At 47.2% G+C, this 15,000-nt stretch overlaps 1 protein-coding gene across 1 annotated transcript in view; it reads right to left on the bottom strand.

The window, feature by feature from the left end:
• Positions 1-15,000, bottom strand: part of lrpprc (leucine-rich pentatricopeptide repeat containing) — a 70,738-nt gene that overhangs the window by 7,714 nt on the left and 48,024 nt on the right. The window contains exons 29-34 of the mRNA XM_080534696.1: positions 5,984-6,140; positions 5,601-5,727; positions 3,659-3,747; positions 3,313-3,517; positions 1,446-1,585; positions 1,152-1,267 (exon numbers count right to left, since the gene is read on the bottom strand). Of these exons, the coding sequence (XP_080390822.1) occupies positions 1,152-1,267; positions 1,446-1,585; positions 3,313-3,517; positions 3,659-3,747; positions 5,601-5,727; positions 5,984-6,140 (834 nt within the window). The remainder of the gene's footprint in view (positions 1-1,151; positions 1,268-1,445; positions 1,586-3,312; positions 3,518-3,658; positions 3,748-5,600; positions 5,728-5,983; positions 6,141-15,000) is intronic.

Here is a 15,000-nt window from a genome sequence, read left to right as displayed (position 1 = left end):
ACCCCCCCCCCCCCACACACACACACCATATCTCTGCTTCCTCCCCCCCCCCACCCCAGAGTACTTCCACTTGCCGGCCTAAAAGCTAGAGATGGTCAGGGGACATCCATCCCTCTGCCTCCCCCCATCTCTCTCTCACACACACACACACACACACACACACTGTTCCATCTCACTTCTTAATGACTGAATTCATCCCCCTCTTTCTTTCATCGCCCCCCTCTTTCTGTCTTTCAGCCCTGTTAGGAGAGTTCCAGTTGTTCCAGAGCAGGGCCGTTCTGCTGAGACCTCCCCATGACCCCCCCAGAGAGGCCGCAAGCGTACCAGGCAGACACTAGATGCTAGGTGGGATGCTTGGGACGGACCCCCCCCCCCAAAAAATAAATACAATTTAAAAAAAAAACGGTTATGGTTAACATTAGGGTAATTTAAGGTTTAGGGTTAGGGTGAAGGGTTTAGGGTGAGGGTAAGGTTAGGGTCGCCCCCAAAGGATTCCACTTAAACAACTCCCCATACCAAACACGCCTCAAATGGCGGCTCATCTTAAAAACCAGATGCATAAGATCATCATCATCATCATCATAATCATAATCATCATCGCACGAGACACGGATTTGTGTAATTCGCCGTTAAATACTTGATGAGTTGCGAGCAGGAATACCCACGCTCATTTTCATGCCTGCGTCGGCTAGGCCCTACGCTGTTAATCATTGAGCAGGCGGTGGAATTAGACGGGAAGTCGAGGGGGGGAAGGGGGAGGAAGGAGGAGGGGGAGGGGGGTAGAAGCCAGACGGCTCCGTCGACCTTTTCACCTCCGTCTGAGAGTGACTCAGAGCCGAGGAAAACACACGTCCGAGTCGCCGTATCACAGCCTCTGACCTGTGGAGCATGACTGATGTATGACTGATGTATGACTGATGTGTGTTTCAGAGTGATAGAGAGCTGCTACACCGGGGGGGAGGAGGAGGGGGGGGGGGGGGGGGGTCTCTCAGAGTGTGGACATTATGTAAAAACTCACACTCTCATATGTTCACAGGCACAGTCGCGCTCACACGCAGACACACGCTCACACACGCAGGTGCACTCAGGCACACACACATGCTCAAACAAGCGTACACACACACACACACACACAGGGCTGTAATACTTACAGCCAGCATGAACTTGGCGTCCTGTACTTTGTCCATCTCCAGCAGCTGGAGGAACAGGTCAGACGCCGGGCGGTACACCGCAAACTGATTGGCCATCTTCTCCGCCATGGCACTCACTGTAGAGACCAGAAGAGACAGTCAGACACACACACGCACGCACACACACACACACACACACACATACACACACACACACACACAACCGCAGCAAGGTCAGGGAGGGGTACACAGGTGAACAGCTGAGGTCAGGGAGGGAGGGGTACACAGGGGAGGTCAGGGGTCACGGCGTCTTACGTTTGTCCAGCGCTGCGTCGTTCTCGTCCTCCAGGAGCTTCCTGAAGACGAAGGACATGCTGGAGGCCTGGCGCGTCCCCTCGCTGTCCTGCTGGGTGTACACCACCTCCAGACCCTCCACGGCAGCCTCCAGGTCACCGCTGGGGAGGGGGGGAGGGAGTAGGGAGGGGTTGGGGGAAAGAGAGAATGTTCAGATCCTTTCTCGAAAACCCAGTGAAACAAGAAAGACAAAAGCACACAGAGACGTACACAATACTGTCTAGATCTACATGGAGGTGACGTATGCTCCTAATCCAAGAGGGCAGACAGCTCACCTCACAATATCCCCTCACCAAACCCTTTTAGATTATCATTTTTATTTTATTATATATATATAGATGTTTTTAGGGCATTTCTGCTTTCTTGGGATAGAGACGGTAGAGATTGACTGGAAGGATGGACGAGAGAGAGGAGGGATGACATGGCAGGATATGTCGGAATTGAACCAGCGACCTTGATACGGCACGGTGTCTTCGCGTGCTACGCCACTTAACGCGGCTGTGCATTTGAAGAGCATTCAGCCTGTTTTGCGAGGTGGTATTTTTTCTCGTCCTACGAGTCTGTCTCTTCAATGTCTCTGGATACGCTGCGTCTGCATCCGCTGCATTAGCGGCCCAGGCTACAACACTAACGCTAACGCTAGCGCGAGCGCCTGTCGTCCCAACGTCCTTCCAGACAGACGCGGAGGGGAACCGAGAGGGCAGAGGAAACAGGACGGCCGCTCGTGCTCATGCCCGATTGGACTCGCCTCCCCTCCCCTCCCCTCCCCTCCTTGCCCGGGCCTGTCACGATGAACTCTGACCCCCGCGGTGGGTCTCTAAGCAGCAGTGACACGTGCGCGGCGATGGCGTCTGAGCCGAGCTGACTGGCTAAGAGGCCAGGCGGAAGGCTCCGGAAGGGAGGCGCCACATTTAGAGGCCCGGCCGGTAAATAATTCAGACTCAACAGTCACAGCGATCACCACGACTACAGACCTTTAAATATTCATACGGGCTGGTGGCGGAGGAGGAGGAGGGGGGGGGGGGGGCGAGGGATGGATGGAGGAGGAGAGGGTGGGAGGGGAAGGAGGGAGGGAGGTTTAAGTGTTATTAGCTGGCTGGGTTGCCAGGTCGAGTTGTTCAGATTAACTGTGATTTGGAGCGCTGGCCGGTTTGGTAGAGGCAACGTCGGAAACAAACGTCTCTATGTGATCATGTCAGTGTGAAGGCCATGGTGTGTATGCTCAGTAGTGTGTATGCTCAGTAGTGTGTATCCTCAGTAGTGTGTATCCTCAGTAGTGTGTGTATTCAGTAGTTTTACATTATGCTTTTCTTTTACATTTTAGACATTTAGCAGACGCCTTTATCCAAAGCGACTTACGACAAGTACATTTGTCTAAGTAAGTGAATCATCTATACATCAGTCATCATAAGAAAAAAAATCTATGCTAGGACCAGGGGTCATTGGCCATTGATTATTATACTCACACACACCCTTGTCCCACTTTAAAAACCCTGAAATGACTCCTCTGGGAGTTCTTCAACAACATGAGCTCAGCGTTAATGACCAGTGATCATAACAACCTCCCCCACTCCACGTCCCAACCTCCCCCACTCCACGTCCCATGGTAGTAGCCTCACTGAATTCCCTACATTTGAATACATTTGAATGTCTTCCCTAATTCCCTAGTAGTGTGTACTCCCTAGTAGTGTGTACTCCCTAGTAGTGTGTATTCCCTAGTAGTGTGTACTCTCAGGACCAGGAGTGATTGAAAATCTGGACCGGACTAGAGAGTGTGTGTGTGTGTGTGTGTGTGTGTGTGTGTGTGTGTGTGCGCGTTAAGTCGTACTTCTTGACGTGTGCCAGGGCCGTGTTGTTGACGAAGACCATGCTGGACAGGTTGAGGGGCGTGTTCAAACCCTTCATCAGCTCCTCCACTTCCTTGATGCCCTGCACGTTGCCTTGGCTACCCAGGGCCTGGACCAATCGGGTGATGGCCATCCGAGAGGGCACCTGGTCTGCCAGAATCATAGTCTTGAGAGAGGACAGGCTGTCTAGAGGAGGGAGGGAGAGGTTAGACTGTGTGTGTGCGTGTGTGTGTGTGGGTGTGTGTGTGTGTGTGTGTGTGTGTGTGTGTGTGTGGGTGTGGGTGTGTGTGTGTGTGTGTGGGTGTGGGTGTGTGTGTGTGTACCTACTTGTGACCAGGCCTCTCTTGGCCTCTGTGATGACAAGTAGGCTGCTGGCGATGTCACTCAGATGGAAGCCTGGGTGGCGAGAGGATGCACTGAGAGAGAGAGAGAGAGAGAGAGAGAGAGAGAGAGAGAGAGAGAGAGAGAGAGAGAGAGAGAGAGAGAGAGAGTCACATTATATGACTACAGAGTGATATAGAGCAGAGTTTCAAACAGCACTGAAGGACCATCCAGTCTATGGAGACATGGGGACAGAGAGAGAGACAGACGAGAGGAGAGAGACAGGCAAGAGAGAGAGAGAGAGACAGACAGAGAAGAGGAGAGAGAGACAGGCGAGAGGAGAGAGACAGGGGAGAGGAGGGAGAAAGAGACAGACAGGCGAGAGGAGAGGGAGACAGGCGAGAGGAGAGAGAGAGAGATAGACGAGAGGAGAGAGACAGGTGAAAGGAGAGAGAGTGAGAGAATCAGATACTAAAGCTAAGAGAGTGAAAATGAGTGGGATTGATACGCTGGTCCATCCATGCATGTTCTAGAATCTACAATCTGGTCTCACCTCACCCCCTTGCCCACTGAGATGTGTGTGTGTGTGTGTGTGTGTGTGTGTGTGTGTGTGTCCCTCATCTGGGACTGGGCAGGGACAAGACCAGCTGCTGCAGCTCCGAGACCCGAGGACCTCACCCCCCCCCTCCCTCCCTCCCTCCCTCTATCCCCTGCCCTTTCAGACCTCCTCTTTCTCATTTCTCAGCCACTAAAACCTCAATCAAACTCTCTTTCTTTTTTTCTATTCCCGTCTCTGAACAGATTAATCTGGCCAGACGCTCAAATGAGCATCAGCCGCTGCCTCCTTATCGCTGGCCTGACCAACTGCTGGCCAGCCCCCCCCCCTCTGGACACCTCCCGTGGGCAGATTGCCACGGCAACGGAGGGGTCAGTCGTTATTCTCATCAATCCCAGGGAGAAAATCCCCACTGTCGCCCTGCTCTCTCTCTCTCTCCCTCACAGCCTCAACGCAACCCCTGCCCCTACACACACACACACACACACACACACACACACACACCATACACACACTATACACACACTATACACACACACACACACACACTAGACAAGGTACTATACTAGAGGAACTAATACTGTAATACCACTTCATCATCTTTCTCCTCCATGATTAAAACTACTCCCTCCCTCCCTCTATCCCTCCCTCCCTCCCTCTATCCTCCCTCTCTCCTCTTCCAGGGGTTGGCCCTGCCCTGGTTTACCTTCCTGACCTGGCCTAGGGGTGTGTTACTGGGCTGAGAGATGGGAGGAGAGGAGGAGAGGAGGGGGGAGAGAAGAGAAATGAGGTCATAAATTGGGCTGGTTAGAAAGCCCAGAGTGGAGATAAATCCCTACTGGTTCCACAGCGTTCACAACACTCCCACGCAACACATTACTAATCTGGATTATTATGATTATTATGATTATGATTATTAGATTACTAATCAGACAAATCACGCTGGCATCACGTTCAGCTGAAGCTCAGGGCTCAGTGCTCGAAGGAGGGGGTGTGAAGGGGAGGGGGGGGGATTACCAGACTGATGTTTATGTCCAGGAGGATCGGGGGGGGGGTCAAGATCACAATCACTCCGTAATCTCAGACTACAGACAGCCGAGACCCTGGAGGAGAGCGATCTGGATTGGACGCTCAAGTGGTCGGTGAGGAGTGAGGTGAAGGGGCCCCTGGGTAATCTGGCGGTCTGAGCCGTGAAGCGAGGAGGTGGGTGTGGTCAGAGGGGCGGGGCTCTAAGGAGGAGCGAGGGGGTGGGTGTGGTCAGGGGGGCGGGCCTCTAAGGGTTGGATCGCTCAACCGGCGTGGTCACACACACACACACACACACAGAGAGACAGACAGACAGACAGACAGGCAGACAGACAGACAGACAGACAGACAGGCAGACAGACTCACATCTCTTTGACCACCATGGCGTCCTCCATGTTGCCGTCGGCCAATAGGGCTCTGATCAGGCTGTCGTAAGGGGCGGGGCCAAGGGCCACACCCCTCCTATCAACATCCTTCAGGATTCCATAGGCCTCTGAGAGAGAGAGAGAGAGAGAGAGAGAGAGAGAGAGAGAGAGAGAGAGAGAGAGAGAGAAAGAGGGGGGGAATAGATAGAGCGAGAGAATATGAGGTGAGGTGGAGGAGGAAGATCAAAGATCATCATCATCATCATCATCATCATCAGGACATAAACCAACTGTAGAGCAACTCTAAACCCCAGAGGGGGTCTCCATGGTGACGGTGAGTGACACACACACACACACACCCCCCCCCTCCCCCGGGGTGCGTACCTTTAGCCTTGCCCTTCTTGCACAGGGTGAGAAGGCGGAGCTGGTAGTCCGGCCCATGGTCGGAGGTGGGGGTGGAGGGGGGGGTCCTAGTGGTCTTGGGGGTCCGGGGCTTTGGGGCCGTCGGCTGCTCTGACACGGCTGCCTGCTCGTACCACGCCTGGACAGGAGGGCAGTGTGCATACACACACACACACACACACACAAAGAGGGTTTTATCCTCCAGCTATCACTCACAGGCCAATACTCCTAATACTACCATGACTACACACACATCACTAGTACCTTTGGTAAACACACACGTGTGTGTGTGTGTGTGTGTGTGTGTGTGTGTGTGTGAAATGTATGTGTGTGTTTGAATGCATGCATGTGTGTGAGTGAGTATGAGTGTGTGTGTGTGTGTTTGTTTGAATGCATGCATGTGTGTGAGTGAGTGTGAGTGTGTATGAGCATGTGTGTGTGTGTGTGTGTGTGTGTGCCTGTATATACTACTATGTGGGGACTGAGGTCTGACAGCACAACCACGGTGTGGGGACTCGAAATCGGTGTGGGGACCCAAAACGGGTCCCCACACCGATTTTCATTGAATTTGGTAGAAAAAGTGTTGCTGATATGTCTAGTGCAAATATTTCTATGTTTTAAATTTTGACCCACACTGCTACATAAGTCTGAAAAGAGTGCTTAATCAGTGTTTAGAGTGCGCCCCTGGTGGCGAAATCGCCATTTTTTACTATTTTTTTCACGGAAATGGCAGAAATTTTAACACACATTTAACACTCCTGCAGCCAATCATATGAGCTGCCTGTCTGTCACGTGCACTTTGCATCAAGCACATGATTGGGGGTGGAGACAGGTGTGCAGGTTTGGCTGAAGATCTAATTAGTGGGGACGGAGCACACTTCGTTTCGCGTTGTGCCGTTGGAGAATAATACAAGATTGTGCGCGAGTGTGCGCGCGAGACGAGTGTGTGCGCGCGACGCGAGAGTTTTTGCAGGGTGAAACGCTAGCAAATATACTGGCTGAGTGTTCTGACAGAGAACGCTGGTTAACATTGGTCTTATTATTGTGACTAGAAAGTGTGTGACTATAATTCCATGGTGTAAATAGCAGTGGCGGCTGGTTTTTGGGTGGGGCACAGGTTATGGCACTTGTTTTTATTACCTTTCCATGTTTTACAAAGCAAATTCCTTGTATGTGTGAACGTACTTGGCAATACACTTTTCTGATTCTGATTCTGATGGGGGCATGCTTTTAAAATCTGTACCTATTACAGTATTTCCATAATTTCCTAATTCATATTTCTCCATATTTTAATAACGCAGGGTATTTGCAACATAGCAATTACCAGGAAGTGAATTAAGATATAAGATAATATGGGACCTTTATTGTTAAAACTATACTGAGCACAGTTCCCTCTCGAAAAGGTTAAATATACACCTCGTTCCAAATTATTATGCAAATTATATTTTTATCAGATTTTCCTAAATAGTCGATGCAAATGACAAAAAAGTCATCAACCGTTAGAGTATAATTCAAATGTTATTGAACAAACCTCCCAATGATAACAGTATTTTTTTTTTTAATAAAAAACTCAAAATGCACTGTTCCAAATTATTATGCACAACAGAGTTTCAAAACATTTTATAGGTTGTAAAGAACAAACAATTGTGATGAATTTAGGGTTAGGAGGTCATATTAGGAGGTCATATTTACTGAAATCAAAAGCTATTTCAAACAAAAACATCTTACAGTTTTTCTCAATTGCTTTGGTGCATTTCTCTGATCAGAATTGAAATTCTCATAACTGTTAGTTCAACCTCCACAACATTTAGTCATTTGTGCACATCATAGTAGCAGTTTCTCATTCCTTCAAACAAATTGCAAATGCTTTTGGACATGCATCAATTGCTGTCATACAATTCTCTGCTGTTTTATAACATTATCATTTGCTTATGTCATGTCAGTCAAAATGAACTATACTTTTGGATGCTTAATAGTCATTCCCTATAAAACTAAGTCCTCATTTCATTGCTTGAGTCATTACATCCAAAAATGTTGAACAAGTTGTCAAAATCTGTCAAGCAAATTGTATACATTTCTTTATCATTTTTCCTGAAAATGTCTCCCAAATTGAACAATTTCTCTCTGTTATTGTTCACTACAGTAATATGGGTTAAAGCCGTATATCTCATGTTTACTGTACATTACTGTAATTTTACTCTGCACCACATAGACAAGACAAGGCAAGACAACCTTGCAGAGGTGGAAAAGGGCCCCTTTTTACTCCACAACAAGAGGAAGCCATGTGTGCAATGGTGATTGCAAACAATGCCATAAGGTTGAGAGAGATACAAAGCGCTGTTATAGAGGATGACAATATCTTTGGGAATATTGAATCCGTTTCAATCGCTACAATTGACTGCTCAGGAGAAATGAAATGCGCATGAAACAATTGTACAATGTGCCATTTGAACGGAACAGCGACAGAGTGAAGGAGATCCGTCACCAGTATGTACAGGTAAAACATTTATGTGTTCTATGCATACTCTAATGTCCAGTGCTGTAAACTGGTTACTTTGTGTAGTGCCATGCAGTACACTTACATGACAATTCATACTGTACAATATGTTGTCCAAAATGAGTTTTTTTCTCTCTCTCTCTATTCTGGGATAAAGTGTGTACTGGAGCTGGAGGCCAGGGAACCGCTGCACACATTCATATACGTTGATGAGGCGTTAATCTGGCAAAAGGTAGAAGGCGTGGCAGAAATCACATTGGACAGAGAGCAACCATTGATGTCCCAGGCCAACGAGGAGGGAATATTACAATGTGTGCAGCCGTCTCAGAAAACGGCGTCCTCACCCATATACCCTGTCTTGGTCCACACAACACAACATCTGCTGACTTTTTTAGACACTCTTTACAGGGACATAATCCCTGAGAATGAGAGGGGTCTAAATGGAGACCATCTGAACAAGTATGTTGTTGTATGGGATAATGTGCGTTTTCACCACTCAGATCTGGTCAGACAGTGGTTTGCAGCACATGAAAGGATGCTGGTGGAATATCTCCCTCCCTACTCGCCATTCCTGAATCCAATAGAGGAGTTTTTCTCTGCCTGGAGGTGGAAGGTATATGACCGGCATCCACATACCCAAATGGCCTTGCTAGCAGAGGGTGGATTCGCCACTCAGGGAGATACTTTCCTCGCTGCATTACCAGGGATGATATTCGCTGTGATGTCGATGAAAATATGTGGCCAGACAGACAGGAACGTCTGGATGTCAATGAATGATTTACAGTATGTTGGATGTTCCAATTCAGTTCCAATATGTACTGCAATATTGTTTACAGTTGTGCACAGCTCTACCCAAAGGGTGTTTCTTATGTTTGTGGTAAACAAGTTTGTATTTTTCTTTTGCACAATGCTGTGAACAAATTAGAATTGCAAAGAGCATATGCAGTAAAAATGTGAAACATAACTATTCAGCGTCTTGTACTCATTTACCTCACTAAATACAGTAATGTGTAACCCACTGTAGATTTCAAATGGCTGTGCAAATAGTGTATAGTACTGTCTTGAGCATTTTCAGGTAGTGTCACCAAGATCTGACTTTTTTGCATTGGAAAACACTTAGAGTGAACTGTCATAATGAAAACATGACAAAGCCATTTGACTATCTTGTTCATAAACAATGGTGTCAGGACTTTTCATTTTGATGACACTGACACTTTCATTGACATGAATACTTGCTTTTGAGGAATGAACTATCCATTTTGAGCAAGTGACACGCTTTTGCAGGTTAACACCTAGGTTTTGCAGTTTGTACTAATTGTTCTGAGAAATGCACTAACTGTTGTGCAAATGTTAATAGTGATGTGAGAAATGCACCAAAGCGACTGAGAAAAACTGTAACAGGTCAAGTTACATGTTAACATAGGACCCCTTCTTTGATATCACCTTCACAATTCTTGCATCCATTGAACTTGTGAGTTTTTGGACAGTTTCTGCTTGAATTTCTTTGCAGGATGCCAGAATAGCCTCCCAGAGCTGCTGTTTTGATGTGAACTGCCTCCCACCCTCATATATATTTTTGCTTGAGGATGCTCCAAAGGTTCTCAATAGGGTTGAGGTCAGGGGAAGATGGGGGCCACACCATGAGTTTCTCTCCTTTTATGCCTATAGCAGCCAATGACACAGAGGTATTCTGGTGATGTCTCCCCTCCCCCGCCCCAACCTGCAGCTGACCTGGCTGTGACCTTTCAGAGGGCCAAGCAGTATGGCACCAATTCAGTCTGAGAAACAGACCAACAGAAAATCTGCAGCAGTAGTTTTATTAACAGTAGACTGATTTTATTTTAAGTTTATATCATTCTAATAACATACTATTGTGATTTTCTTTTTTTTTAAATCTGTATTTCCTGTTTTTTCACTGTTAAAATATATTGAGCATATAATTGAGCGCTGTTTGGTGATACATTGGGCTAGAGACTAAAGTTCAGGAGGTCGGCAATGTTAAATGAACGGCTGAGGCCTGAGTGTGCTGCTAGCTGTGGAAGGTGCTGTGTGGGGGAGGGGGAGGCGAATAGTGAGTGACTAAATTGAGCGCTGTTTGGTGATACATTGGGCTAGAGACTTGAAATCACGTTTGGCTGAAAGCTGGCATCCCACTGATGGCGTGTGTCTTTTTCTGTTCCCCTGGCTACATAGGAAGTGTCCCTAAAGTTCAGGAGGTCGGCAATGTTAAATGAACGGCTGAGGCCTGAGTGTATTAGTAATAAGTACTATATTTGTAATTTTAAGGAGAGTTCTGTAAATGCGTTAATGTAGTGTACCAAAACTGTGTATTAAAAATGACAACATTCTCAATCATGCAAGCCATATAATGGTTTAAATTATAAAAACATTTAAAACTGTTGTTTTATCTTTAAATAATGACAAAACATAAAGGGATTAAGCAGTTCTACATTTATGAATAATAATTATTCATCTTGTTCCAGAAAACCAGTTATTCCCGTGTGCATTGAATGCAGCAGTAGCTTTGGGGAAAGTTTGGAGGTGCAGGTGGTTAATTGATGTCTCCCCTCCCCCGCCCCAACCTGCAGCTGACCTGGCTGTGACCTTTCAGAGGGCCAAGCAGTATGGAACCAATTCAGTCTGAGAAACAGACCAACAGAAATCTGCAGCAGTAGTTTTATTAACAGTAGACTGATTTTATTTTAAGTTTATATCATTCTAATAACATACTATTGTGATTATTTATTTATTTTTTTAAATCCGTATTTCCTGTTTTTTCACTGTTAAAATATATTGAGCATATAATTGAGTGCTGTTTGGTGATACATTGGGCTAGAGACTTGAAATCACTTTTGGCTGAAAGCTGGCATCCCACTGATGGTGTGTGTCTGTTTCTGTTCCCCTGGCTACATAGGAAGTGTCCCAAAAGTGAGCCTAAAGTTCAGGAGGTCGCCAATGTTAAACGGCTGAGTGGGGAGGGGTAGTGAGTGACTAAATTGAGTGCTGTTTGGTGATACATTGGGCTAGAGACTTTTAAGAGTATTGTCATATATGGTGAGATTACAATTATATGAACTCCAACTGCAAGTCTCACAGTGCTAAAGTTAACAAAAAGCATATCATAAACATTCTGGTTATTTTATTTTAGTAAAAAAATCGCTCTCTGCATGGCTGACATGGTGGGAGAGAAGCTAAGAGAAATTCTCGATTATGGACATGAGTGCGCCAGCACGGCACGGGTCCCACCGTGAGCCGGTCATGAAGGAAGGTTAATTGAACAGAGCGAGGCAGATTTCAGCAGAACAGAAACTTAACTGTGTGGGGGAGGGGTGCAAATCAGTGCTCTGTCTGCATAGTGCACAACTAAATTGAGCGCTGTTTGGTGATACATTGGGCTAGAGACTTGAAATCACTTTTGGCTGAAAGCTGGCATCCCATTGATGGCGTGTGTCTTTTTCTGTTCACCTGGCTACATAGGAAGTGTCCCAAAAGTGAGCCTAAAGTTCAGGAGGTCGGCAATGTAATGTCAATGGAGGCCTATCCCCAATAAGTTAAACCCTGTTTGGCCATACAATGGACTAGAGACTTGAAAACAATTTTGTCTGAAAGCTGGCATCCCACTGATGGTGTGTGTCTTTTTCTGTTCCCCTGGCTACATAGGAAGTGTCCCAAAAGTGAGCCTAAAGTTCAGGAGGTCGGCAATGTTAAATGAACAGCAGAGGCCTGTGTGTTGCTGTCTGTGGAAGGTGCTGTGTGGGGGAGGGGGAGGCGAATAGTGATTGGTTCTCAGTTAACCAGCAGGCCCAGGAATGCACAAAATGCATCCATTTTCCAAAAGCTACTGGCTTAATATGCTCCATCACAGTTTGATGACTTTTCAGGGTTTGACTTTTACAAAGGATATTGTATGTATTTATTTTAACCTTAAAGTTCAGGAGGTCGGCAATGTTAAATGAACGGCTGAGGCCTGAGTGTGCTGCTAGCTGTGGAAGGTGCTGTGTGGGGGAGGGGGAGGCGAATAGTGAGTGACTAAATTGAGCGCTGTTTGGTGATACATTGGGCTAGAGAGTATTGAGTTACATGCTAAGCTGTATCAGTGCTAACTAGAGTACTGAGTTACATGCTAAGCTGTATCAGTGCTAACTAGAGTACTGAGTTGCATGCTAAGCTGTATCAGTGCTAACTAGAGTACTGAGTTACATGCTAAGCTGTATCAGTGCTAACTAGAGTACTGAGTTACATGCTAAGCTGTATCAGTGCTAACTAGAGTACTGAGTTACATGCTAAGCTGTATCAGTGCTAACTAGAGTACTGAGTTACATGCTAAGCTGTATCAGTGCTAACTAGAGTATTGAGTTACATGCTAAGCTGTATCAGTGCTAACTAGAGTACTGAGTTACATGCTAAGCTGTATCAGTGCTAACTACTGTACTGAGTTATATGCTAAGCTGTATCAGTGCTAACTAGAGTACTGAGTTACATGCTAAGCTGTAACCCGAGTTAACAATAACTATACAATTATAGTGACAATAACAACAATAACAACAATAACATAGTGACAATAACTCACTATGTCAACCCGAGTGCGCTCCCGGGAGATTAAACAAACGCACCCAAAGTCTTCAAGGGTTCAGGGCTTGGATAAGGGCTCCATTTGGGATTCAACCAAAGTGTGTTAAGGTGTTCCCCAGAAAGATGGTAACATCTGAAAGTGTGTTAAGGTGTTCCCCAGAAAGATGGTAACATCTGAAAGTGTGTTATGGTGTCCCCAGAAAGATGGTAACATCTGAAAGTGTGTTATGGTGTCCCCAGAAAGATAGTAACATCTGAAAGTGTGTTATGGTGTCCCCAGAAAGATGGTAACATCTGAAAGTGTGTTATGGTGTCCCCGGAAAGATAGTAATATCTGAAAGTGTGTTATGGTGTCCCCAGAAAGATTGTAATATCTGAAAGTGTGTTATGGTGTCCCCAGAAAGATAGCAACCTGAGACTCCCCACATGGGTGGTAGAAGTCATGTCTTGAAAAAAGTATTGAATATTGCTAATTTGAAGTGAGATTCTGGTTCCTGAATTTTTTCTGATCATGCCTGATTTTTCTCAGTGCTGTACGGTGTCTAGAAAGGGGTGTCCCCACACGGGAGGTCCTAGTCATATTGTCCCACAATGTAGCATAAACAAGTATGTGTGTGTGTGTGTGTGTGTGTGTGTGTGTGTGAGAGAGTGCTAGAACAGGCTCTGATGTCCAGTCACCCGTGCAGCCCAGGGGGGAGGGGGTTAAGCTGTGCTGGCTGGGGGCTAATCAGACCAGGGGGGGCGGAGGGGGTGAGGGGGGGACAACTCTAGCCCCCCAGGGGTCACCAGGGTCATCGCCGCGGGCTACAGCCTTCGCTTCCTGTCTCATCTCGCTCTAGGGCTTCCCCAAACCAGCCACACAAACAACACACACATCTACACAACCACACAAACAACACACACACATCTACACAACCACGCAAACAACTGCATACTACACAACCAGACACACACACACTCCAACTCACACAAACATGAACAAGCTGACACGCGCACACACACACACACACACAAACGTTGAGAAACTCGCACACTCTCATACTCTAAAACACACACACACACACACACACACACACGCACACACACACACACACACACACACACACACACACGACTGGGGGTAGGGGCATAATGTATTCCAACCCAACTCAGGGGGAGAGAGAGAGAGAGAGAGAGAGAGAGAGAGAGAGAGAGAGAGAGAGAGAGAGAGAGAGAGAGAGAGAGAGAGAGAGTGGTCAGGCGTACAGAATGCTGGGTAATGTGCGTGTGTCTCAGTCTGTGTGTGCATGTGTGTATCGGTATGTGAGGGTGCGTGCATGTTTGAGTTTGAGAGAGAGAGAGAGAGAGTGTGTGTGTGTGTGTGTGTGTGTGTGTGTATGGTCTCTCCTGAGGAGCCCCCTAGGCAGCAGCAGCATTAGAGGCCCTGACCAGCCATCAGAACCCTGATGCCAATGATATTTGTAAAATAAAATAAAAACCCGCCTGGCCTCCAATCCCATTTTGTCTTCCTGTAAGAAACAGGGACTTGTGGCGGTCCTGACTGGCCATGCTCAGAGGGGTCAGAGGTCGGGGGGGGGGGGTTGATGACAGCTGTGTACCAGGGGAGGCTGGTGGAGGTAGAACATCGGAGGACGGGGCTCATTGTGAATGCATGGAATGGACATGGTGTGTGTGTGTGTGTGTGTGTGTGTCCATTCCATGCATTACAATGAGCCCCGTCCTCCGATGTTCTACCTCCACCAGCCTCCCCTGCTGTGTGCGTGTGTCTACATACAGGCACAGAGAGGCTGAGTGAGCAGGGGGGGCGGGGGTTGCGTGTGAGTGTGTGTGTGTGTGTGTGTGTGTGTGTGTGTGTGTGTGTGTGTGTATGGTCTGTGTGTGTGTGAGAGAGATATCAGAGGGGTCCGTCCCACAGAGGTGTTTTTCAGTT

The sequence above is a fragment of the Nansenia antarctica genome (genome assembly GCF_963989245.1).
Source record: "Nansenia antarctica genome assembly, chromosome: 1".
Lineage (NCBI taxonomy): Eukaryota > Metazoa > Chordata > Actinopteri > Argentiniformes > Microstomatidae > Nansenia > Nansenia antarctica.
The sequence above is the reverse complement of the archived record's forward strand: the minus strand, read 5'-3'. Positions and strand labels throughout refer to the sequence as shown.